The following is a 23,014-nucleotide window of genomic DNA, read 5'->3' on the forward strand; positions in this document are numbered from 1 at the left end:
TGGGGAAAGAGGCTGAGAGGAGAGCCAGAGGGAGTTATTGTCAGAGAATTCTGGAATGTAAAGGTTGGAAAGGTCTTTAGTTCAGGAAATGGATTTCCACTCATAAACCAACTCCATTTAACTGGTAGTAATTGCCTGGAACACAAGATGAGAAGAGACTGAGTCCAGACTCAGCATGAAAAAAAATGTCGTGGTCTGTCATTGATGTCTGTCTGGGCTTGGGAGAGGGGAACAGAGGAACATGTGACATATGTTTGCCCTCCCTGAATTAATCCTTTCTTTTCACTTTACAGAAAGGATAAATGAAGCCCAGAGTTGAAAACCAACTTGTCCAAAGCCACATAGCAAGTGAGTGGCAGACTTGATCCTGGAACCCAGGCATTGCCCTTTCCACTAAGCCATGCAGCAGAAATGGCATAATCAGAGAAGAGAGCTTTTCTTAGTGGAAGAGAATTATAATTCTCTATCAGTAAGGTAAGGAAAATGAGCACTGAACCAAGATATGGAAGGCTTAGGCTCCCTCACTAACCCTGTGACAGTGAGAAAAACACTTAAGTTCTTGGGGACTCAGTTTCCTTACCTGAAAAATGGATTAAATGCTCTCTGGCAGATGCTTTGGGTTTATGATCCCATGATTCTTTAGAGTAACTGAAGATACGTCTTACAAATTGATACAGCTATGGAACGGAATGGAATACACACGGCCACACAAACCTAGAGCATGCTTCAGTACTCCAGCACTATGGACAGCTCCCCATTCCAATTCCTGTCTTTGATGGCGGGCCAGATGGGGAAAGGTATTAATTAGTCCTGCATCCCAGTGTCAAGAGGAACTCGGGTCTCACATGATTGCTCTGCCATACTTCAAGACAAAACCCAGTCGTGGCAAGGCTGAGGAGTTAGCTGTCATCACAGATCCCGCTAACCTCTCCCCTCTTTGCTGATCCTGTTGTCCTGGAAACAAGAGTTTGCTCCAGGGACAAACTAGTGGAGCGGATGAAATTTCATTTGACAGCAGAGCCCTCTCCCTTTTTATTGATGAGGATCCCTCGTTTTCTTGAACTACGATCCTTTACCTGGTTCAATAAACAGCGACTGAGGGCTTTCTATGCGTAAGCACAGAGCAAGGCCCCACGGGGAGAGGTAGATGAGGAAGACATGATTCTTCCCCCTAATGAACTCGTAACTCCAGAGGAGGAGACAGACATCTACACAACTAAAAATACAAAGGGGAGTTGGAAAATGCCATAATAGAGGTGAATAATCTCCTGAGGGAGATGAAACGTCTCTGGATATGTAGGGGGAAGGTTTTATCATTCTTTCTTCTGCACTCCTTCAGAAGTCTCCACTGCAACAAGACCATGATCCCAGGCATAATTTAGTAGCAGGACTGTGCCCGTTACTTGAGTGTGAGCTCCTTGAGGGTAAGAACTATGTTTATAACCTCCTTTCTTTCCAGATGGGCAAGCACAGGGCTTTGCACATATTAGGCATTAAAAAAAAGGATGAACCAAATCTTTTCTACTAGATTCTACCCATTCATTGATATCAGGGGCCATCTCCAATGAATCTCTGATGCCAGGTGGTAGTGATAGTTAGACAGACATGGGTTAAATCTTAGGCCACACTAGCTGTGTGACCTTGGGTAGGTCACTGAAACTCTCAGGATGGGTTTTCCCATTTGGAAAATGTGACAATAGGACCGAGCTCATGGGCTTGTCTGGATTAAACATCAAGCTGTGCATTAAGTAGTAGGCACAGTGTCTGGCATGCAGTAGGCCCTCAGCAAATGTTAGTTTCCTTCCTCTCTTCCCTGTGCCCCTCTCCACTCAGTACCTAGTGAGGTGTTTTAGCCAGAACAGGCACTCAACAAAGGTTTGTAGAATGCCAAGGAAAGCTACTGATGACTTCACCCCTTGTAAACGGACAGCAGAACTAACTCTCCTCACACCACTTCAGGGCTTGATTTTTGGAGTGAGTTGAGTTTGGGTGTCTCTGTTCAAACTGGTTTTAAAAAGTTGCTGTTGTTCCTTTTAGTCCTGGATTGTCATTTAGGAAAGTGGTTCAAATGTGGAAGGAGGGCTCCCTGGAACAGAAAGTGCTGAGGAAGCAGGTTTGGGGGAGCACAACTGGTTTACCCTGGAGCCCTAGACCCCGCGGGAAGGGGTCCTCCTACAGGTACCTTGACGAGGAGGATGTTGGTTCCACTCATGCTGCCGCTCCTGTCAATGAGGAAGATAAACTCGCCATGGGCCTTTCTCAGGTTGGGCTGGACTGACTGGAGGTCAGGACAGAAGTTGAGCATGATGACAGAATGGTGGGGGATGTCCTTGTGGAGACGCTTCCGGATGATTTCTGTCTGGAGGAGAAAGGAAAACTCTCTCATTTGGGCATTCAAGGGGTCTAGAGCTGCTCCTGGGAGCTCACGCTGGTTCCCCGTTATTCACCAAGTTTTGTCAAGATGCCACTCACACTCTTGTGTGAAAGACTTCCGGTTGACGGTACCTGCTCCTCCGTTTGCTAGACTTTCGCAGGTTGCATCAGCAAACATGGACTTCGGAGGCAGAAAGACCTGGGTTTGAATCCCAGCTCTATCACCATCCAGCTGTGCGACCTTGGGCAAATCCCTCCTCTGGGTCTGTCTCTTCATTCGTAGAGTGGGGCAAACAACATCCACTTCTCAGGGTGCTCACGAGGATGAACTGAGCTGGCATGCAAATGGGAAGCTTCTGGCACACAGGCAGGCCCCCAGCTGAATAGTGGTTTCTTCCACTTTCACACCCAGTGCGGAAGCCACTCTCTGGCTCATCTTGGTTGTGAACTTGATTTTCCTGGTTTACTGATTCTCTCCTACTGATAACTTCTTACTCGTTCTTCAAACTTTACCTCTTTGGAAAACCTGCCGCAATCTTCCAGGTGGACTTAAGCACCTGGTTTTCTCACCGAGCTGTACAGATTAAATGCAATGCTTGTGCAGCCCGCTACCCGGCAGAGAGTAATTGTCTCTAAGCAGCAGCCAGCCTCGCTGTTGCTGCTGCCGCTGTTTGTCCTGGGCACCCAGGCACTCCTCACACTGCAGGTTTTGCTTGTATTTCTGCCTCCCCTCTAGCGTGTATGCTACTTGAAGGCAGGTCATGCCTGAGTTGCATCTCCAGAGCTTAGCACAGAGCCTGGTACAGAGACAGGTGCAGGAAATGCTAAAGGAAGGACAGCACCACAGTTCTTCATCCTCGTACGTGGCCTCTTATCTGCCCTCACACGCTGCCGCTGAACCCTCCTTCTTGACCCTCCCATTCACGCCGCACCAAACCTCATTTCCTCCATCCTCACTCTGCTTTTCTCTCTCTCCACTCCGACTTTCTCTCTGTGTGTCTTTTTATCTGTCTCTGCGTGTAGGTGTCTGTGTCTGTTTCTCAGTTTCTGTCTGTTTGGGTCCCTTCCCCACTTCAATAGATTACATCATCACCACCCAGGTGAAGATGATGGCATCATCATAATCAGTGATGATTGACACCTAGGTCAAACCAAAGACCTAGCACACGTCTTTGATGCCTCTCCTTTCCTCATCCCACACATCTACTCCTTCAGCAAAGGATTTCCAGTTCTACAGCTAAAATTCATCCCGCACTTGTCCTCTCCTCTCTGTCTCCACTGTCACCACCCAAGTTTAGGACAGTAGCATCGCTTGCCTAGACCTTTGCAGTAGACTCTTGCTGGCCTCTTTCCTCCACTTCAATCTCCCTGTGGTCCATTCTACATAGAGCGGCCAGCATGATCATGCTTGTCACCCTCTTGCTTAAGCCATAGATTCCCCTCGTACCTTGCACCATGATTTATAAAGCCCCCTATGGCCAACCCCCGCCTTCCTGTCCACTTCATCTTTGCCCATGTTGCTCCCTACATTTCAACCACACTAGCCACCTCTCTGTTTTCCAAACACATCACCATTATTCTGCTTCTAGTTCTCTGCACATTCTTTCCATTTTTCACTTTCTACCAGGCCTCATTCTCAGACAGGCTTGCTCTAAGCACCTAGCTGAAAGGCATCCAGAGCTTATCTGTCATTGTCATATCACCCCATTTTATTTTTTTCATGGTTCCCAGCCCTCTCTAAACTGATCTTGCTCATTTATTTACCTCTTGTCTGTGCTAGAATGTAAGCTTCATGAGGACAAGGGTGTATCATTTTCAGTGTTGCCTCCCCACTGCCCAGAACAGAGCTTGACATCTGTTGGGCACTTAGTGTTTGTTGAATGAATAAATGAGAAAATGAATCTGTGTGGGTCTTTTTGTCTGCCACTGACCTGTGTGTGAATCTTTATTTTTTCAGCCTCTCCGTCTCTATTTGTCTCTGCTTCTCTCTGTATCTCTGTCTCTTCTACATAATGTCTTCCTCTGTGTCATTTGCCCCCTCTTTGCTAAATCACAGTTTTTGACAGCTTGTCCTACCCACTCTTCCTGACTGATGTTCGCCCTCTGGATGCCAACCTCCCTCCCTGGCGAGCGATTGTGCTCTCCCTCCCACACGGAGCTCCTCTGCTGAAAGCCACTGCCCAGCCTGACTCTCCTGATGACAGAGCCAGAGGCAGCAACAGCCACATCTGCCAGCGAGAGGAGCCTCCTCCAGGAATCTGATGTTTGCCTTTTCAAGGGACGAGTGGGGCTCTGGCTCAGGATTCTCTAACGTCTCCTCAAGCCGCCACTATTCAATTACAATAAACTCGTCATTTCTTAGCAGCTTCGCGTTGATGGCTGTCATCCTTGGGGCTCATGAGAATACAGGGTATTTGCATAAACAACCCAAGGTGGCAAATTAATTCCCTTTTGCTCCAGCGCTCCCAGAGCTAATTGATTTAAGGCTTGGCAGGCAGGGGAGCTGGCCCCAGGCCTGGGAGGTCCATTGCCACCCCCTCGTTTGCCCACGTGCTGCTGTTCTCAGAGCTCAGCGGCACCCCTGGCATTGCCATCCCGGACTCTGAGAGCCTGGCCCAGCCTCTTCTTCCAACTGACTCAGGTGGGTGAGGGGCCCCTCTGGGAGGGCTGGTGTTTCTGGGGGGTCTCTAACATGGGGATGATATGATGGACACTGAGCCATCTACAGCTTCCCTTTGCCATCTCTCCCTCCCACCCCCCACTCAACAGGTGCTTCCAGTGGGGTCTGTATCAGTGAGGACAGTGTGAGCAGTAAGCTGCCTACATGTTCCTATACCCTCCCCCTCGGCCATCATCCTCGCCAGGCAGGCCAGCAGAAATGGGAGGGACCCTTCTATCCAGTGCCGCTGCCCCACAGGATCTAGTCTGAGTTCTTAGCTCCACTGTCACCAAGGCCAACCCCCAGAGAACAGTCTGCCCTTTCTCCCAGCTCACCAGTTCTTTTTCGGGGCTAAACCTCAGTTTTCTCATCTGAAAAGAGGGGACAATAAAAAGAAGGGTGTCATCATTCTTAAACCCATCTTGGCATTCAGGACCCGGCTCTGTGTGCAAGGCCACGACCAGGAGACCGTGGCCCAACTGTGCTGTCGGCTCTCCCTTCCCTCCCCCGCCTCGTTAGCCTCCAGCTTCGTGGGGGAGGGGACAAGCAGAAGGAAAGCGTCTTTCTCAGGCTTTCCCTGCTCTGCCATTATTCTTGAAGTAACAGCAAACAAGGCTCCCAGAGAGAGGAAGAGCAAGAGACCCATTCAGCGGGTGGGAAAAGAGAGGTCCAGGAGTAAAGGTGAAGTTGGAAGGGCACTCGGCTGCAGGGTCCCGGGTACCCCTGCCGGGTGGTGTAGCCTAGAGAAGACCAACGTTGTTTCTGCCACCTGCCTAGAATTTCTCCTGGCTTATGCTCCTTGGAGGCACCAGGAGAAGGTGGCCTAGGAGGTGGCCCGGAGGCGGGAGGACAGCGCCAGGGTGACTGCTGCTCTGGGAGTCCACGTTCCCTCTGCCCCGCAGTGCCCCAGCCCACAGGGGGAAACACTGACGAGGATCTGCCACCAGCCCGCTGTGTGCCCTCGGGCAGGTCACCCCCCACCTCAGGCTCAGTCTCCTCATTGGTCCAGTGAAGGCCAAGTTCCCAGTGCCACCCAGTTCTGCCACCGCTGCCTCCCTGAGCCCCTCACCTTTCGCTCTGCGCTGCTGCTCTTCTTCATCCCTTTCATGAGATCTGTTCTTCCCTTCAGGTGCTGCTCAAACTCCCCCAGGGTCATGTCCCCTTTCTCCAGCAGGACATGTGGAATGTGGGGCTCTGCAGAGACCAGATCAGCTCTTGGCGCTTGTCCGAGGGTGAGGGTGAGCCAGCCAGGGCCTTAGTTTAGGGCTGGGATCCAGTTGAGTGGGGAGGACTCCTCACTGGAAGAGGGGAGCCTGAAGCAGTGGGGGGCCGTGGGAAGACTCCTTAGCTGGGAAGCAGGAGAGCCTAGTGGCCATGGGGGCCTCATGGCCCTCTCTGGGCCTCAGTTTACCCACATGTGCAATGGGAGTGGGACTGGGCTCCCTGTTCTTTTCAGGTCCTGACATTCTATCAAATCCTAAAGAAATAAAAGAGTTGCTCCCTGAAGGTTCAGAGCTCCCAGGGCCTCACTGAGCTTAGGGTTTCAGAGATCCTTTGCTCAACCGGCCTGGGGGGAAAGCGTTCCCATGGGTGGATGAGACCCCAGGGCCTCTGGAGCTAGAATGGGGGCAGGAGACACTCGATTCTGCCAGCTAGAGCCAAGTTTCCCAGGAGGCAGGCAGCTGGTCTCCTCTCCTCTCCTGGGCACTCCGATCCTCTCCCCGGCTGGCCACTGGGCAAAGGGCCACAGGTCTGTGCCCACAGGAGCAGTACCTCCTCCCTCCCGCAGGCGTCCCAGGGGCCCCGCCTGGTGCACAGTACCGCTGGGGTGGATGAGGATCTCCACGGGCCGGTCGAAGGTGTGCCTGTTGGCCAGCGTGATAATGATGCTCTTGGCCGAGCGTGCAGACGGGGCGGCATCAGCTCGGATCTCGTGGGTGGGACTCTCCACCCCTGAGTGGTACAAGAAGACAGGATAGATTCAGAAGCTCCAGGAGAGACAGGGGCTCGATGGGAGACCCTGAGACCCGGGCCAGAGGTGCCTGGCACTCCAGCCGTCTCAGGGGCTCCTGAACTGCTGTGTAACCATGGACGGGCCTCCTCAGTTTCCCCATCTGCCGGACGGGGGCTTAGGTGGTGTCAAGTGGTCCTTTCTGCCCTGATCTCAGGATCCGGGGGGGTCAAAGGTGTTGCTTCCTCATAGGGACCATAAAGATAGAAAGAGCTCACGCCCCATCAGTGGGCGCTCCATAAACGCCTCTCGTGTGGAACGTCATGATGCTCTGGGAGAACACTCCTTGACAAGAAACCACATCTTAGCGTCCTTTTAAAATCTTGAGTGAATTGGGGAAGGGAATCATCAGAACAATGGTTCCTGACACACTTGGTTTTTATTTAGAAAATTAAGAATAGATCTACCATATGATCCAGCTATCCCACTGCTGGGTATTTATCCAAAGAACTTGAAAACACATAAGCATAAAGATACCTGCACCCCTATGTTCAGTGAAGCATTATTCACAATAGCCAAGACTTGGAAGCAACCTAGGTGCCCATCAAGGGACGAATGGATAAAGAAGATGTGGTATATGTACACAACGGAATATTACTCAGTTATAAGAGATGATGAAATCCGGCCATTTGTGACAACATGGATGGTCCTTGAGGGTATTATGCTGAGTGAAATAAGTCAGAGGGAGAAAGTCAAATACCGTATGATCTCACTCATAAGTAGAAGATAAAAACAACGACAAACAAACGCATAGCAATGGAGATTGGATTGGTGGTTACCAGAGGGGAAGGGGGGAGCGCAAAAGGGGTGAGTAGGCTCACATGTGAGGGGGTGGACTATAATTAGTTTTTGGGTGGTGAACATGATGTCATTGACACAGGTTTCAAATCTGAAAGCTATATAATGTTATAATCCAATGTTACTGCAATTAAAAAAAATAAAAAATTAAAAAAAAAAGGAGAAGAATGATGGTTCCCAACTCTGGCTGCATGTTAGAATCTCCTGGGAGCTTTTGAATAAATACCCAGGACACCCCCTAGACTGACGTCATCAGAAATTCTGGGGTGGGGTCCAGGTGGCAGGATTTTGAAAGCTGCCCAGATGGCTCTGCTCTGCAAGACGAGAACCAGGAGGCAGGTTATGGCTGTGGCCTCTGGGAGAGGACCAAGAACCACTGTGGCCCCATGCACGTTTCCCCAAGGAAGCCACTGAGGTTGAGATGGGGACAGCCTTGAAACCTGTCTTGAGAGGGGCTCATCTTTGGGCTGTGTGATGGGGAGCAGGAAATGGGGGTCCATAAAGCTCTGTGTGCTTCAGGTTATCTTCCTTCTGGGCCGGCCAGCTTCTCCGCCTGCCCCTTCCTCTCTATCGCCAGCAGCTTTGGGCCTGAAGCTCTCCCCACCCTGGGGCCATGAGTCTTCTTTCTGGCCCCCATCTGGGTTTGCGCAGCTCCCTCTCACCTGCGAGCAGGCACGGCCCACGGATCTCCAGCTGGAAGTTGAACTCATATTCCATGGGGTTGGACACATCGGTGTCCAGGAGAGTTGCCAGGCACAGCTTGTTCCAGGGGTCCGGGGCCTGGGTCCCGAAGCAATGCCTGTCTTTGCTGGGAAGGGGGTCGAGAGGAGGAGAAGGAGGCGGGCAGCCAGGCCCGAGGCAGGGGGCCAGCACGAGAAGACATGGAGAGGACGGTGAGTCCCAGGCAGCCCAGGCACCCTGCAGCCCAGACCACAAGGGGCTGCAGAGGTTCCTCCTGCCCAGACCCTTCCTCTCCCCCGAACCAGACCCCGTGGAGAGCCTGGGATCAGACATAAGGCACAGTTACGTAGGAAGGATGGGCCAGGTGCTAGGCACAGTGCTGTACAGCGCCAGCTCAAATTGCTCCCACCATGAGCCCCAGAAAAGGCACGAGGGGTCCAACTCGCCATCTCCCACACGCGGACACTGAGGCTTAGGGAGACGAGGTGACCAGTCTAGGTTCCCACCACCAGGAGCTGGCAGAGCTTGCATCCTCACCCGGGTCTGTCTGTGATGCGCTGCAGCCCACCACTTCCTGAGTCCCTGCTCTGTCTCTGTGAGCTGGGAGCCCCTGCTCAAGCCCGTCTCCTCTAAGTCTCGGTTTTCTCATCCATTAAATGGGATAATAGCAACACAGCTGTCTTGAGTGAGGCTTAGCAAAGTCTGTCACCTGCTGAAGGCTTGTTTCTGGGCCCTCTTTCTGTGTCATCCCCCACTCTGTCTCTGCTCCCTTCACCTCCCCTCCACAGTCACACCCTCTAAGGTCTTTGATATATATCCTTAAATATGCGCGTATCCTTGTAAAATAGACGGTGGCATTTGGTCGCGAATGTGTTTTAAACTGAAAAGACTGCACCATATTATGAATCTCATTCAATCGCTTCCTCTTCTTGACTCAACGCTGTGCTTTTAAGCTCTGTCCAGGGGGGCTGTCTGCAAACCGAGCCTTTGCTGTGCCCGTGGTACCGCTCAGGGGCATCCGTACATTGCACTGATTTGTTCCCAGCTCCACCTGCCCGTGTCCACAGATACCGCACCGTGGAGAGCCTCCCCTGCGTCCCCTTGGACTTATGAAGGGATTCTCTGGGATCCCCTGGTCACAGGGCACGCACGGAGGGTTGTCAGATTGCTTTCCAGGGTGGCTGTCCCACTTTCCACTCCCACCAGCAGCCAACAAATCTCCTTCTCGCCTCGTCCTTGCTAACACTTGGCATTCTCTGTTTTTCTTATTTTCTTTGTGTCGCTCTATCTGAGTAGCTTTCAGGTTTGTAGGGATTTGACGCAAGCTTCTCCCAAGAGCACTTCTGTTAGCTCCGCCCACAGGAACGGGCAGGAATGAGCTTATCTGGGCCCCTTCAGGGGCACCAGGGCCTCCTGGGCATCTTATTCCCTGATCCACCAAAATCATTTTTTTTTTTTTTTGAGGAACATTAGCCTTGAATTAACATCTGCCAATCCTCCTCTTTTTGCTGAGGAAGACTGGCCCTGAGCTAACGTCTGTGCCCACCTTCCTCTACTTTATATATGGGACGCCTACCACAGCATGGCGTGCCAAGAGGTGCCATGTCCGCACCCGGGATCCGAACCAGCAAACCCCAGGCTGTGGAGAAGCGGAACATGCGAACTTAACCGCTGTGCCACCCGGCCGGCCCCTCCACCAAAATCTTGAATGTCCCCAGCTTTGTTAGGCCCTGCCTCTCAAATGCACAAGGCTTGGCGCCCACAGCAGCACTTACAGAGATGACACCCAAGGTGGGTGCTCCCTGGTCTGAGATTGTGCTGCCAGCTTCTCTGTTGTGCCAACAAATGTTTTCACCCTAGACTTCAGGGTCCTACATGATCTCACTCCCCACCACCTCTCTGACCTCTCTCCTTCCCTCCCCACTCTGCTATCACTACACTAGCCTTCCTGCTGCTCCTCAAGCACACCAAGCCTGCTGCTGCCTCAGGGCCTTTGCACTTCCTGCTCCCTCTGCCCTCTGCCCAGAATGTTCTTCCTTCAGAATATTTCCTTGGCTTGCTGCCTTCATTCACATCAGGCCACACACGTTGCCTAAGCCATGTCTATTCCAGCTAAAATAGCACCCACCCCACCCTGTCCCTCTCTAACCTCTGTAGCACTGATCTTCACAGAACTCATCATCTAGCCTATTACACGTTTATGGCTTATTTCTTTACTGTCTGTCTCCCGCCATTAGAACGCCAGCCCCTTATGGGCAGGGACCTTATCTGTCTAGCTGCCTGCTGTGTTCCCAGCACCCAAACAGTGCCAGGCACAGAGTAGGTGTTAGATTATTATTCGTGGAGACCAAGGAGCACCCTCCAGGCTGGCCTCTCATGGGAGGCTGCAATAACCCCTCCCCACTCAGCTCGGCCTGCGGTCAGTGTTTTAGCCGGTGGTGTCCAGGAGTTTGCTGACCTGTCCTGTGTCCTGGTGGCCTCTGCTCCCAGCTGTCCCCGGAGCCATACCCATGTGTGTATGAAACTCCTGGAGACACGTGGCCCATCTTACCAGATTTCAACTTGGCTCAAAGATTTGGGGTGAGAGTTGGGGTCGGGGGAGCTAAGTAGTTTAACTAGCAATTAATTTCAAGTGTTATTTTTATACCCAAATGGCGCTAAGATACTGTGGAATAGATTTTAAAAATTCACGTGAAAGAGAAAATACAAGACTAGAAAAGACATCCCCCGCGTGTAGCAGGCTACTTAAAGATGTCGTCCTTGCTCCCTGCACAGGAAAGCTCATTTTCCTCTGTCCTCAGACGAGGAGATGGGAGGAGCCCTGATCTCAGCTGCAGGCACCTCAGAGGACCACAGAGAAGTCATCCTGGGACTGGGTTTGCTGTCTTCCCCGCCCTGCCCTGATGAAAACTTTTTTAAGGGCTCCTTGTTGCTTTTGGGAGAAATTCAAAGTCTGCTGGGGCCACAGTGCGACCTGCATCTCTGCAGCCTCATCTCATGCCACCTGTGCTTCAGTTCCTCTCTGGGACCCTGTCCTTGCTACCTCAGGGCCTTTGCTCTTGCTGTTCTCGCCGACAGGAATGCTCGTCTCTGTGCCTACATCCCCCTCATCGCTCAGCTCTCAGCTGAAATTCCAGTCCTCAAAGAAGCCTGGCCGGGGCCCCCTTTTATTCTCTTAGCCCAAGGAACTTCTCCTGCACGGCGCTTTTCGCGTCATTAATTCCGCACGCGAGTACGTCAATAGTCCCACATTAGCTGTGTTGTTAGGTGGATGATGATCTCTCCCACCAAGCTCCGAGAAGGTGGGAGCCGTGTTAGTTTCGTGCCCTCTGTCTCCCTAACACTTGGCCCAGTGCCCAGCATGTGGTAGCGCTCGGAAAACGCCTCTGGAGAGCCTTAGGGAATAAAGCTTGGAAATTCTGGTGCCAGGCTGCCGGATCCCAGCACTTCTGGCCGGTAGCAGCACAGGGCATTTCAGGGAGAGTCTTCAAGGCGAGCAGGGGAGGAGCGGTAATTCAGACAGTGGCCCCTGTAGCCCTGAGCCTTACCTTCTGCTCCCCGTCTCCCCACCCTGCACTCCCATGACTTGACCTGGCCGGTCCCTGCAGCCCACTGAGACTGCATGCTCATCCGGCAGGGGGCCCTTACCCGGCGGCCTGTTGGTTGGAGGAGCCAGTGCTCTCGGTGCAGAACTGGGGCACGGTCGGGGCGCAGACAGCAGGCAGGAGGACCCGCACAGCCCCGCTGGGCAGCGTCGGGAGCTCCGACGAGGTGCTGACGAAGATGGTGACGTTCTCCATGGGGGCGATGGTCCCCAGGTTGACCACGAACAGGATCCGCTCCAAATCCTCATCCAAAGCCACCTTTCCCGGTGTGAAGGAACGAGGGGTGACGGACACCCCCTCTTGCGGACTGTTTCCTAAGTGCCAGGCCTGGAGTCAGGGGCTGTGCATCTATCATGTCTAGTCCCCTCTAATTGCTGTGTGGCAGCTTTGAGGAGCTCATTTTGCCGATGGGGAAACTGAGGCTCAGCATGGGGGTGCCACTTGCCCAAGTGACTTGACGAATAACTAACTCATTGAACCAGGATCTGAATCCATGGGGGTCTGAAGCCAGATTCGTGTACCTCCCACTGTGCCCTACTGTGAGTGGGAGACGTGGACCCACATGGCCCCGACAGAGGGCCACATCTCTGCCCGCAGACTCTCCTTCCACCGGCATCCCATCCAAACGCCCCCTGCCTTTGGGATCCATGTTTTGCTCCTGCGCTCCCCTTCCACCTGAAAGGCCCACTCCCCCATCCCTACTTAGCCAGTCTTGCCCTTCCCTCCAGCCCCTCCAGAAAACTCCCTGGTCCCTGGTCCAGACCCCTCTTTCCCTCCTCTGACATTACCCAGGCCTCTTTCGGCACAGCCGCTTCCCGCCTCCCATCGTGGTTCCTCCCACCATGTCCCGGCACTGTTCCCCAGGCTGTGAGCAGTCATAACGGCTTGAGGGCAACTCTAATCTTACACGTGGTGAATGCCCATTAGAAGATTCTTGATCATCTTAATGATCAGGTGAACAAACTTCACCTTGATCACAGATCCAAAGTAGGAATCTGCTACATTATATGATACTTGGTCTGGATTCAAGCCCTGGGTCTGCCACTAACATGCTGTGTGACCTTAGGCCAGTCACTCACCCTCTCTGAGCCTCAGTCGCCTCAATAGTGGGCATCAGTAGTTGTTATCTGAGTACTTACTCTGCACCAGGGACTGCGATGAGTGCTCTGCAGACATGTTCTCTGTTGAGCATTGGGTGCGTATAATTGTTAGTTCCATTTTACAGATAAGGCTTAATTTCTTATCCAAGCTCACACCATTTGCAAGCAATAGGACAGGGAGTCAAACTCAGGTGTGACTCACTCCACAACTTCTGGGTTTAAATGACATGCTGTTCTTTTGTTTAGAGACATCTTAAAAACCCTTTTGTTGCCTTCTTTGGTCATTACCATGCTTTTGAGGTGAGAACAAGAACAGTTATCTCTATTTCACAGACATTAAAGTGAGATCAGAGAGGTTAATTATTGGCCTGAGGTCACACAGGATTCCTGACTCCTAGTTTAGTGCTCTCTCTACCCTATCCCATTGTTGCCCTTTCCGTCTGCCTGAGACCCCAGCCAGGCCCAGGCGCTGCCACAGCCCTTCCAGCCTCCTTACCTGTGACAGTTGTGGTTCGGATGCGGTTGGCATCGAAGTGGCCACTCTCCATCTTGGCTTTGTCCTTGATCTGTACCGTCACGACACGGTCGGCAATGACGGCCTCAAAGCCGATCACCGTGGTGTACTCATCCAGTGGATACACAAAGAGGCCTGCCAGAGCAGGGCCCAGCATCGCGGGGTGCCCGGGCCCACTCCGCATGCCCCGCCCTGGGAGGGAACCCGAGCCTTTGGCCTGCCAAAGGGCGGTGTCACTGCCAGTCAGAGGATGCCTGAGAGCACCAGGCTGGGACCTCATGGCTCTGGGGCCGAGCAGATGCTGTGCGAACATCGGGGCGACTAGAAAAGAGACAGCTGCTCCCCTGTCCCGCCAGCTTACTCTGCAGGCACGAGGATGCCGTGGCCAGGCCTTCTGATTTGCCAAGAGAGAGTGGAAATCCGGATTTTATGTGACCTGCTGTGTGAGCCTAATAAGACACATGTGTGTGGTGTGGCGTCTAGGAGCTGGGGCCTCGGAGGAGGTAGACCAGGTTCTAATCTGGGCTCTGCACCCTTCCCTGGCCTGGTGACCTTGCATAGGACATTCAGCTTCTCTAAGCCTCACAGCTCCATCTGTAAAATGGGAATAATAGGGCCAAACTCATAGAGTCGTCACGGAAAGTGAAGAAATAGCCACCATGTGTTAAGCTATGTGCCCCAGAGTGTGTGCCCCACATTTTTATACCTTAGTGCTTCTCAAACTCTAAAAGCCTGGGAGTCTTGTGAAAATGCAGATTCTGATTCAGTAGTTCTGGGGTGGGGTCTGAGAGTCTGCATTTCTAACCAGCTCCTGAGTGATGCCGATGGCTCGGGTGCCACACTTGGAGGATCAAGGTCATATCTTGTTTAATCTGCCCACAGACACTGGGATGGCACAGTGCTGGGCCCATGACAAGCCCCCCACAAACCTCGGCTTCCGGCCCCTCTGAGCCTCAGTTTCCTCCTCTGTAAAATGGGGGACCTAGGGACCTGGTCCTGTGGCCAAGTGGTTAAAGTTCTGTGCACTCTGCTTTGGTGGCCCGGGTTCGCAGGTTTGGATCCTGGGCGTGGACCTGCTCCACTCACCAGCCATGCCAGGCGTGTTAGCAATGGATGTTAGCTCAGGGCGAATCTTCCTCAGCTCAAAAAAACAAAAAACAAAGAAACCGCGAAGGGACTGGCTCTTTCTGCATGCGGAAAACCACCGGCCTGTCCCAAAGCTGTTGAGTAATTTAGTCTCCTGGGCCCCCAGTGGGTCCTATTTCAAGCCACCCTTTCCAGGTTTCCTTAGACAGAGGAACGGGGTCATTGACTCCACCCGGGAGACTTCTGAAGGGAAGAAACTTTCCCTGCGGGGTCCTTTTAGGAATTGAAATGGCTTCAGGACCTCAGGTTGGGCTGGAGGGTGGTGCCCCAAGACATGTAGCTTGGGGGTTGGGAGGCCCCTGTCACTGTGGATGAGAAGGAATCCAGCCATACAACCTTTATAGGGCAGCTTCCCAGCCAGCCTTCCTGTAACTCCCTCCCTTGGGGGGAAGGAGAGGAATTTACAAAGAACTCTCGAAGGCAAAGCTCCCTCCTACTCCTGACTGCCCCACATTGATGATTGTATTCGCAGAGTGTTTTCCACTCCACCTGGTCCTTTCTCGGGCGTTACCTCATCTGCTCCTCCCGTAAACCCCGGCCCCCAGACAGGCAGAGGAGCATCCTGATTTTGAGAAGGACAGTGGCTTCCCCCAAGGTCACAGGGACAAGAGCCACGCCTAGGACTGGGAGCTCTGGGCTTCCACTGAGCCTTGCTGCTCTCCTGCTGGGAGGCTCCCTGGAGAAAGTGGAGCGCTGACCTTTGACACGGTGGGAGGGCTTTGTGGGAGGTAAGTTGTGCTGGGACCCTTGGCGGGGGCTGAGCCCAAACCTGGGCTCGACCTGACCCAACTTGCTGCTAGCTTTGAGGCCTGCAGGGCAGAATGGCATCCTTATTTTACAGATGAGGAAACTGAGACTCAGAGAGGTTATATGACCCACCCATGCCAGCCGCTGGTACATGTCAGGATGAGGATTCAACGTGGAGTGGGGGGTGGCCCTGGGGAAGCCCAACAGGGGTCCTTACCCTGGAAGGGCTGGGCTTCCAGGTTGCCATAGGTGAGGGAGGCGGTCAGACCCAGGGCGTAACCACTGACAAAGGAGGTGACATCGGACGCGGTGAGGGGCAGGGCTGCCCCCGTGATCTGGTTCAGTAGACCCGGCATCCCGCTGGATACTCAGCCTTCAGGGCCTGCGAGAGACAGGAAGGGAGGAAGTGGGCAGAGGCTGCCCACCCCTCCCCACCCCAGCTCTCCCACTTCAGACCCCACAGACAGGCAGGGCATCATTCGCTTCATTTCCCCAAGAACTTCCAGTTAGTGACCCATGATAACTCTCAACCATCCCCGAGAAGAGAAGTGGTCATCTCATTTCTTCCCATTTCATAGTAGAGAAACTGAGGCCTGAAGACACGTGACCTGCCTGGATTCACTCAACAGGTTGGAGCACAGTCAGGGCCAGAGCCCAAGCAGGCTCACATCCAACCTGGGATTCCCCGAGATAGACAGTGCTCTCCTAACCCCAGAAGGGTCCGGGGACTAGGGCTCTGACCCATCCCTCTGTCAGGTCTATAATCTCCGAGCTGGCGATGCTTCCTGTGCAAAGTGAGGGGATTGGAATAGCTCACCAACACTCTCCTCTGACTCCATGAATCTACCCCTTCCAGTCAGCACTCCAATTGTGAGGGGTGTGGGGGTACCCCAGAGAAATACGGGTGTACTTCCTTTCACTGCCTTTCGCTTTATGGCACTTCCCAGGGACTGCGTTTTCTACAAGTTGAAGGTTTGCGGCAACCTCACGTCGAGCGAGTCTATCGGGGCCATTTTCCCAACAGCATTTGCTCACTTCGTGTCTCTGTGTCACATTTTGGTAATTCTCGCAGTATGTCAAACTTTTTCATTATTATTCTCTTTGTTATGGTGATGTGTGATCAGTGATCTTTGTTGTTACTCTTGTAGTTGCTTTGGGGCACCGCGAACCACTTCCCATATAAGATGGTGAGCTTAATCAATAAATGCTGTGTGCGCTCTGACTGCTCCACTGACGAGCCATTCCCATCTCTCCCCCTCCCTCGGGCTTCCCTGTGTCCTGAGACACGACAATATTGAAATCAGGCCAATTAATAACCTACAAGGGCCTCTGTGTTCAAGTGAAAGGAAGAGTCACACGTGTCTCACTTTAAATCAAAAGCTAGAAATGATTAAGCTCAGTGAGGAAGGCGTGTCGGAAGCTGAGATAGCCTCAAAGCCAGGCCTCTGATGCCAAACAGTCAGCCAAGTTGTGAAGGCAAAGGAAAAGTTCTTGAAGGAATTAAAAGTGCTACTCCAGTGAACACACAAATGACGAGAAAGTGAAACAGCCTTGTTGCTGCGGCGCAGAAAGTTTGAGTGGGCTGGATGGAAGATCCAACCAGCCACGATGTTCCCTTAAACCAAAAGCCTGATCCAGAGCAAGGCCTGAGCTCTCTCCAATTCTGTGAAGGGTGAGAGCTGAGGAAGCTGCAGAAGCAAAGGCTGAAGCCAGCAGACGTTGGTTCATGCGTTTTAAGGAAAGAAGTGTCTCCATTACATAAAAGTGCAGGGGAAGCAGGAAGTGCTGATGGAGAAGCTGCAGCGAGTTCTCCAGAAGATCTAGCTACGACCGTTAATGAAGGGGCTACAGTGAACAACAGGTTTTCAATGTAGACGAAACAGCTTTATACTGAAAGAAGATGCCATCTAGAACTTTCATAGCTAGAGGGGAGAGGTCAACGCCTGGCTTCAAAGCTTCAAAGGACAGGCTGACTCTCTCGTTAGGGGCTTATGCAGCTGGTGACTTTAAGTTGAAGCCGGTGCTCATTTACCATTCAGAAAATTCTAGAGCCCTTAAGAATGATGCTAAATCTATTCTACCTGTGTTCTATAAATGGAACAACAAAGCCCAGATGACAGCACATCTCTTTACAGCATGGTTTCCTGAATATTTTAAGCCCACTGTTGAGACCTACTGCTCTGATAAAAAGATCCCTTTCAAAATATGACTGTTAATTGACAATGACCCGGTCACCCGGGAGCTCTGACGGAGATGCACAACGAGATTAGTGTTTTCTTGCCGGCTAACACAACATCCATTCTGCAGCCCATGGAGCAGGGGGTAATTTTGACTTTCATGGATTGTTATTTAAGAAACACATTTCATAAGGCCATAGCTGTCATACAGAGTGATTCCTCTGATGGATCTGGGCAAAGTAAAGCGATCAAAACATCAACATTAGCAGGAGTTTGGAAGAGGTTGATTCCAACCTTCATGGATGACTTTGAGGGGTTCAAGACTTCTGAGGAGGAAGTCCCTGCAGATGTCGGGGAAACAGCAAGAGAACTAGAATTAGAGGTGGAGCCTGAAGTCCGGGCTGAACTGCTGCCACCTCATGATAAAGCTTTAATGGATGAGGAGTTGCTTCTCCCGGATGAGCAAAGAAAGTGGCTTCTTGAGAGGGAGCCTACTCCTGGTGAGGATGCCGTGAAGACTGTTGAAATGACAACAAAGGATTCAGAATAGTGTATAAACTTAGCGGATAAAGCAGAGGCAGAGTTGGAAAGGATTGATTCCACCGTTGAAAGAAGTTCTTCTGTGGGTAAAATGCCGTCAAACGGCGTCACATGCTACTGAGACATTGTTCGTGAAAGGAAGAGTCAGTCGATGTGGCAAACTTCAACTTGTCTTATTTTAAGAAATTGCCGCAGCCGCCCCGTCCTTCAGCAAACACCACCCTGATCAGTCAGCAGCTGTCAACATCGAGGCAAGAACCTCCACCAGCAAAAGATTACGACTTGCTGAAGGCTCAGATGACGGTTAGCGTTTTTTGGCAATAAAGCATTTTTTAATTAAGGTATATACATTGTTTTTTAAAGATATAATGCTATTGCACACTTAACAGACTACAGTATAGAGTAAACATAACTTTTATATGCACTGGGAAACCAAAAAATTCGTGTGACTTGCTTTATTGCGATATTCACTTTATTGTGGTGGCCTGGAACCAAACCCACAGTATCTCTGAGGTACGCCTGTACCAAAGGGAGGAGAGCCACCATCCCTCCAAGTGTGCAGGCCAAAAGCCTGGGAGGCATTCCTGGCAGCTCTTTTTCCCCACTCCCAACACCCAATCCATCACCACAGCTTGTGATTTATCTCTGGAAAAGCCCTGGCATCCATCCATGTCTTTCCTTCTCTGCCACCAGCATCTTTGTCCAAACCACCAGCATCTCTACCTGGACCACAGCTCCTCATTGGTCTTTTGAATCTACGCTCCTCCCTCACTGGAACCCATTCTCTATTCAGTGGCAGATGAACATAGCAACCCAGAAGTTGGACAGGTCTCCACCCGCTACCAGCGGTTTCCCGTTGCTCGTAGGATAGAGAGCAAAGCCCTTAAGATGGCCTAGGGCCCTGTGTGGCCCGGCCCTGCTGGCCTCTCCAGCTCATCCCTCCCCATGTTCCCAGACATGCTGTGGATCTCCCAGCTTCCATTGCATTCCTCAGCATGTCATGTGCTCTCCCACCTTTATATTGCCACCTGGAATGCTCACTACAACACACTTTCAAACTCACAACCTCCTGCTGGTCCTTCCGTGTCAACTCAGGGTCGCCCTTGCAGGGAAGCGAGACCACCTGCGTCCAGCGTCCTTCATCTGCCTCGCACAGAACCGAGTTTCTCTCCCTCAGAATACTCCTGTCAGTTTGTAGGGATACGTTTTGTCTCTGTGAGATTATTCTGTTGTTGTCTGTCATCCCCTTTAGAGTGTATGCTCCTGGAGGGCACGGGGCCATGTCTATTTTGCTTGCCCTTGTAGCATCAACACTGATTAAATGAATGAAAGAACGGATGGCTGTCATCACTCCAACATGAAGACTCATAGCACTTCTCAGGGCAACGTATCCATTATCTGTGAGGCTCCTGAGACCCTTCCAGCTAATCATTGTCCTTGAGGGGTTGGGTAGGGATGGGAAGTGAAGTGAAACAAAGAGTGTGGAATACAAATCTGAGGTCAGATTCTCTCGGGGTTTTCCTTCTGTGGTGTATGAGCCAGGCTAGGCTGCCATGGGCTGGTAGCCTGTTGCCGTGTATTTGCAAGGCTGTTCAATGAATGCCGATTACTCTGCCTTTTCTCAAAGAAGGGAACCCTTTCCCTCTAGGTTCTCCTCGTGTCCCCTCCAGGATCCTCAGATGCTTCTGCCCTCTCTGTCAGGCCAGCAGCGTCTTTTTAATTATGTTCTCCCTGGTGGCTCCAGCCCAGACGGCTCTCAGTCCTGGCTTATCTGTGCCAGGCTGATTGACAGCAGGCGGCAGATAAGGAGCCAGGAGGGAGCTGTTGTATCCCCAGCCGCCTTCTCTCAGGAGCTCTCTGTCCTGGAGGCCCGAGCAAAGGCTGGCGACTCTCGGGGGCAGAACAAGATGGCGGAGTTCATTTCCTGATCCACGTCTCCTGCCACCCACGCTCCCTCCCTCCTCCTTTTCCTGGTTTGCTCTTGGCCAGAATGCTAATTGGGGAACGCAGCTTCAGGGAACCAGCACCCAGATGTGTGGCAAACTTGGACTTAAGCTCCAGTCCATCTTGGGGTGGAGTTTTGCCAAGGGCATCTTATCTAATCCAGTCTCCCCACACTGCCTTGGTGCCCACCCCAGGCTTCCTAGAGAGGCCCCTCGCCCAGGGAGTGGGGCTTGGGTGAGCAATATTGGTAACATGGGGCAGATTCACTCAGAACTGACACTTTAACAATCAGCTCTCTTGGGAAGAATAAACTTGAAATTCTTTGGGGCCTAATTTAATGCATATCTTCATCAATTCACCCAGCACTGATAAGCACCAACTGTATTCCAGGCCCTGAATTAGCCACTGGAGATCCAAAGATAAGATGCAGCTCTGTCCTAAAAGAGCTTACACTCTAGCGGCAGAGGAGGTCGGGGAGTGGGGGAAGATGGTAACTGCAGCTGGAATTTATTGAATATCGAAATTGTGCCAGGCATATATATTATCTCACTTAATCCCGCAACCACCTTATAAGGTGCACTGTTGCTTTGCAGTTGACAACATCGAGGCCTCAAGAGAGATGTGTTTGGTTTTGCACATGAGTTTGGGGTGCCTGAAGGACAGGGGTACAATGGATGCTTGTGTATGACTTTCTCCTGGGAGGAGCCCAGGGCCATCCCTGTGAGAGACGGGGACCAGAGAAAACCATGTTGAGCGTCCTCCCTCCAACCATCCCAACCTGGGTGGTGAGTGGGCCCCAGGCCACGGGAAACACCCGGGGGACACAGGGAAGAAGCTACCAGCATTGTCTCGGGGACAGTGTGAGAGGCGGGCTTTGCTTCAGGAACAGTGTCAGGGTGATGGTTTTAGTGTGTCAGGGTCAACACAGAAAACTTAGAGCAGCCACTGGGAGAAGTGGGGGGCAGAAGAGAGGATTCTTAAGAAGGGGTGCCCTGAGTTACAAACTGGGTCCCATTTAATGCTCTTTAAAAGGCACAAAGAAAACTTTGAATTCTGTGGGCTGTTGGCCTGAGTTTCTTTGAATGACATGTTGAGCTGAACCTCAGCCCTGAGAATTCTATGCTGGTTACAGGAGGCGTCGGTGCGACTGAAATAGCAAGACTGTTTCTGTTTTCTTTCTTTTTGTTTTTTGAGGAAGATTAGCCCTGAGCTAATATCTGCCACCAATCTTCCTCTTTTTGCTGAGGAAGACTGGCCATGAGCTAACATCTGTGCCCATCTTCCTCTACTTTTTAATATGTGGGGTGCCTGCAGCAGCATGGCTTGCCAAGCAGTGTGTAGGTCTGCACCCAGGATCTGAACCGGTGACCCCTGGCCACTGAAGTGGAACATGTGAACTTAATTGCTGAGCCACCGGGCTGGGCCCTCAAGATTTCCTTGATGGTCTAGAACTCGTAAGCCCTGAAGGATCGCAACCTTTGGGCAAGCCTCTTTGGAGCCAGACAAGCCTGGATTTGAATCCCGGTGGATAACTTACTTTCTCACTCACTCTGAGTGAGTCATTTTATTCTCTGACTGCTGGTTCCCTCGTCTACAAAACTGGGTGAGCGGAGGGGCCACTACCTCCCACCACCAGCACTGTGAAGATGAAATTGAATAATCTACAAAAAGCACCCAGCACAGCGCCTGGCACATAACCAGTACTCAGTAAATATTTATAAAGGAAATGAATGAATGAATGAATGTCAGCAGCTTCCCAAGGACACTCACCCTTCGTGATCGCCTAGGTGCTGGGGAGACAGTGGGGAACAAGGCAAGTATGAGACATAAACTAATGGAAGAGACAGACCTTAAATAAAGCTGCAAGCCAACAGATTCCAAATCTGAGCCCCTCTTGTCCCCTCCCCTGCTACCACCCTCTTGTTCCCCTACAGTCTATTCCCAATGAAACAGACAGAGTGACACTTTGAAGACACGGATCCAGTCACATGACTCTCCGGTACAACCCCCTGACGACTCGCCACGTCCCTCAGGGCCCCTGATCTGGCCTCACGCCCGTTTCCCTTCTGAACTCCCCGTTTTTGACTTCATGCTGGCCCTTCTCCTGCCTTAGATCTTTTGCACTGGCTGTTCCCACTTCTGGGAATGCTTTTCCCTTAGATAGCTGTGTGGCTCGTTCCCTCACTCCTTCAAGTCTTTGCTCAAATGGCAAATTCTCAGGAAGGCCCAGCCTTAACACTGTATTTAAGCTTGCAACCCATGCTTCCATCGTACTTCCAATCCCTCATCCTGCCATTTTTATTCTTCCCACAGCACGTGTCACTAACATACTGTATATAAAATATGCATTAGGTTTGGTCCCAATCATCTGCTTCCCCTCCACATGGGTGAGGATTCTGGGCCTGTTTTTCTCGCTGACATCCCCCGAGGACTTTAAATAGTGCTTGGTAGGTGATGAATAAATATTCGTTGAATGACTGAACCAATCAATACGTAATCATAATGTAAAGCTGGCTGTTTCTGGGTTTCCCATGCATCCAGCTGAAGGAGAAAAGTCCCTAGCTACCAGGCCCGGGGCAGCTCTTCAGAGCTGTTGACACTAAACCCATCACACTCTCGTCCCAGTGTCTATCAGTCAGAGTCAGCATCCCAAATACACCCTCCTTGGCAGTACGTGGGTCCCACCCATCTTTTAACAGACTATCAGGCCCTAAGGGAC

General features: G+C 51.7%; 1 protein-coding gene across 2 annotated transcripts in view; it reads right to left on the reverse strand.

Moving 5' to 3' along the window:
- The window catches only part of VWA5B1 (von Willebrand factor A domain containing 5B1), a 67,094-nt gene that overhangs the window by 29,392 nt on the left and 14,688 nt on the right, over positions 1-23,014 (reverse strand). For both annotated transcript variants that reach the window (XM_070600497.1, XM_070600487.1), the window contains exons 2-8: positions 15,852-16,016; positions 13,724-13,876; positions 12,171-12,441; positions 8,504-8,649; positions 6,854-6,985; positions 6,102-6,226; positions 2,183-2,359 (exon numbers count right to left, since the gene is read on the reverse strand). In XM_070600497.1, the coding sequence (XP_070456598.1) occupies positions 2,183-2,359; positions 6,102-6,226; positions 6,854-6,985; positions 8,504-8,649; positions 12,171-12,441; positions 13,724-13,876; positions 15,852-15,990 (1,143 nt within the window). In that variant the 5' untranslated portion in view covers positions 15,991-16,016. The remainder of the gene's footprint in view (positions 1-2,182; positions 2,360-6,101; positions 6,227-6,853; positions 6,986-8,503; positions 8,650-12,170; positions 12,442-13,723; positions 13,877-15,851; positions 16,017-23,014) is intronic.

Source organism: Equus przewalskii, chromosome 2 (genome assembly GCF_037783145.1).
Source record: "Equus przewalskii isolate Varuska chromosome 2, EquPr2, whole genome shotgun sequence".
In the NCBI taxonomy this organism is placed as follows: Eukaryota; Metazoa; Chordata; class Mammalia; order Perissodactyla; family Equidae; genus Equus; species Equus przewalskii.